Raw genomic sequence first — 922 nt, 5'->3', positions numbered from 1 at the left:
CCCCGGCGCTGAGTCTTTGGGAAGGCGCAGACTCGGTCGGGAGAGAAAGGGAGAGAAAGGGAGCGCGCCGGACGACCCGGGGACTGGCAGGGGGCAAAGGCGACCTCACTCACTTGGGGAAGACTCCCGCATGTTGCAGCTTGGGGCACCCTGGCAGTCTCGTCCCTACCCCCAGCTTCCCCGCCCCGCCAGGGCCAGGGCGAGGGGGGACGGGGGAGGAGCGGAGCCACTGCGCCCGAGTTGGCCACGGTGCTTCCGGAGCCGCTTTGAAGGGGCTCGAAACTGTTTTGGTTTTGCTAAGAGGGTTTAGGAGGACCGGGAAGGGACAGGGGGCCGGAGGAGAGGCCCGTGGGCGCAGATGCTGGGCTTGGTCTTGCTCCTGGGGAACAGCGAGGGCCGGGAGGCGCACACACAGTTTTGTATTTGAACTTTGTAAGCGAAGTTGGCTCGAATCCTGCGCTTGAGGTTTCTGACTGCACGATTAAAGTCGGGGACACTCTCTAGCCCGTAACAAGACTGAGGACCTACTTCAAAAGCAAGGGGCCTGGGGACAGGGGTTGTTTAATGGTGAGCGAAGGGGGAATTCAAGAGGGGAGAGAGATCAGCTCCTGGTCACGCTCCATACCCCGGTCGGGTCTTCCGTGGGTCCTCTTCTTACCTGGTGGCCTTTCTAACAAAGTAAGAGAAGGTAAAGTCCCAGTGATCGTCCAGCCACGCTTCGACCGAGTCCTGGTCCCGCTGCGTCCTCCCGAGGCTGGGGCCGGCCGGGTCCATGGTCACCGTGCGCGTCTCTGTGGCTCGCTGCGGCTGGTTTCCACTCCAGCTGGGCTCCCTCCCTCGGTGGAGCTGCCCCGAGACCCTCCCTCTTCGCCCACTGCAGTCGGGCAGGCTGGAGCCCAAACCCGCCAGCTCGGGGCCAACC

General features: G+C 63.6%; 1 protein-coding gene across 2 annotated transcripts in view; it reads right to left on the bottom strand.

Moving 5' to 3' along the window:
• Positions 1 to 916, bottom strand: part of Pde5a (phosphodiesterase 5A) — a 118,604-nt gene extending 117,688 nt beyond the window's left edge. The window contains exon 1 of one of the 2 annotated variants that reach the window (XM_010610820.3): positions 659 to 916. In XM_010610820.3, the coding sequence (XP_010609122.1) occupies positions 659 to 774 (116 nt within the window). In that variant the 5' untranslated portion in view covers positions 775 to 916. Of the gene's footprint in view, positions 1 to 113; positions 207 to 658 lie in introns of those variants that run through there. The other variant, XM_010610836.3, reaches the window with a different exon arrangement.
• Positions 917 to 922: the final 6 nt, after the last annotated feature.

This window comes from Fukomys damarensis, unplaced genomic scaffold (genome assembly GCF_012274545.1).
Source record: "Fukomys damarensis isolate Sample0158 unplaced genomic scaffold, DMR_v1.0_HiC HiC_scaffold_38, whole genome shotgun sequence".
In the NCBI taxonomy this organism is placed as follows: Eukaryota; Metazoa; Chordata; class Mammalia; order Rodentia; family Bathyergidae; genus Fukomys; species Fukomys damarensis.
The sequence above is the reverse complement of the archived record's forward strand: the minus strand, read 5'-3'. Positions and strand labels throughout refer to the sequence as shown.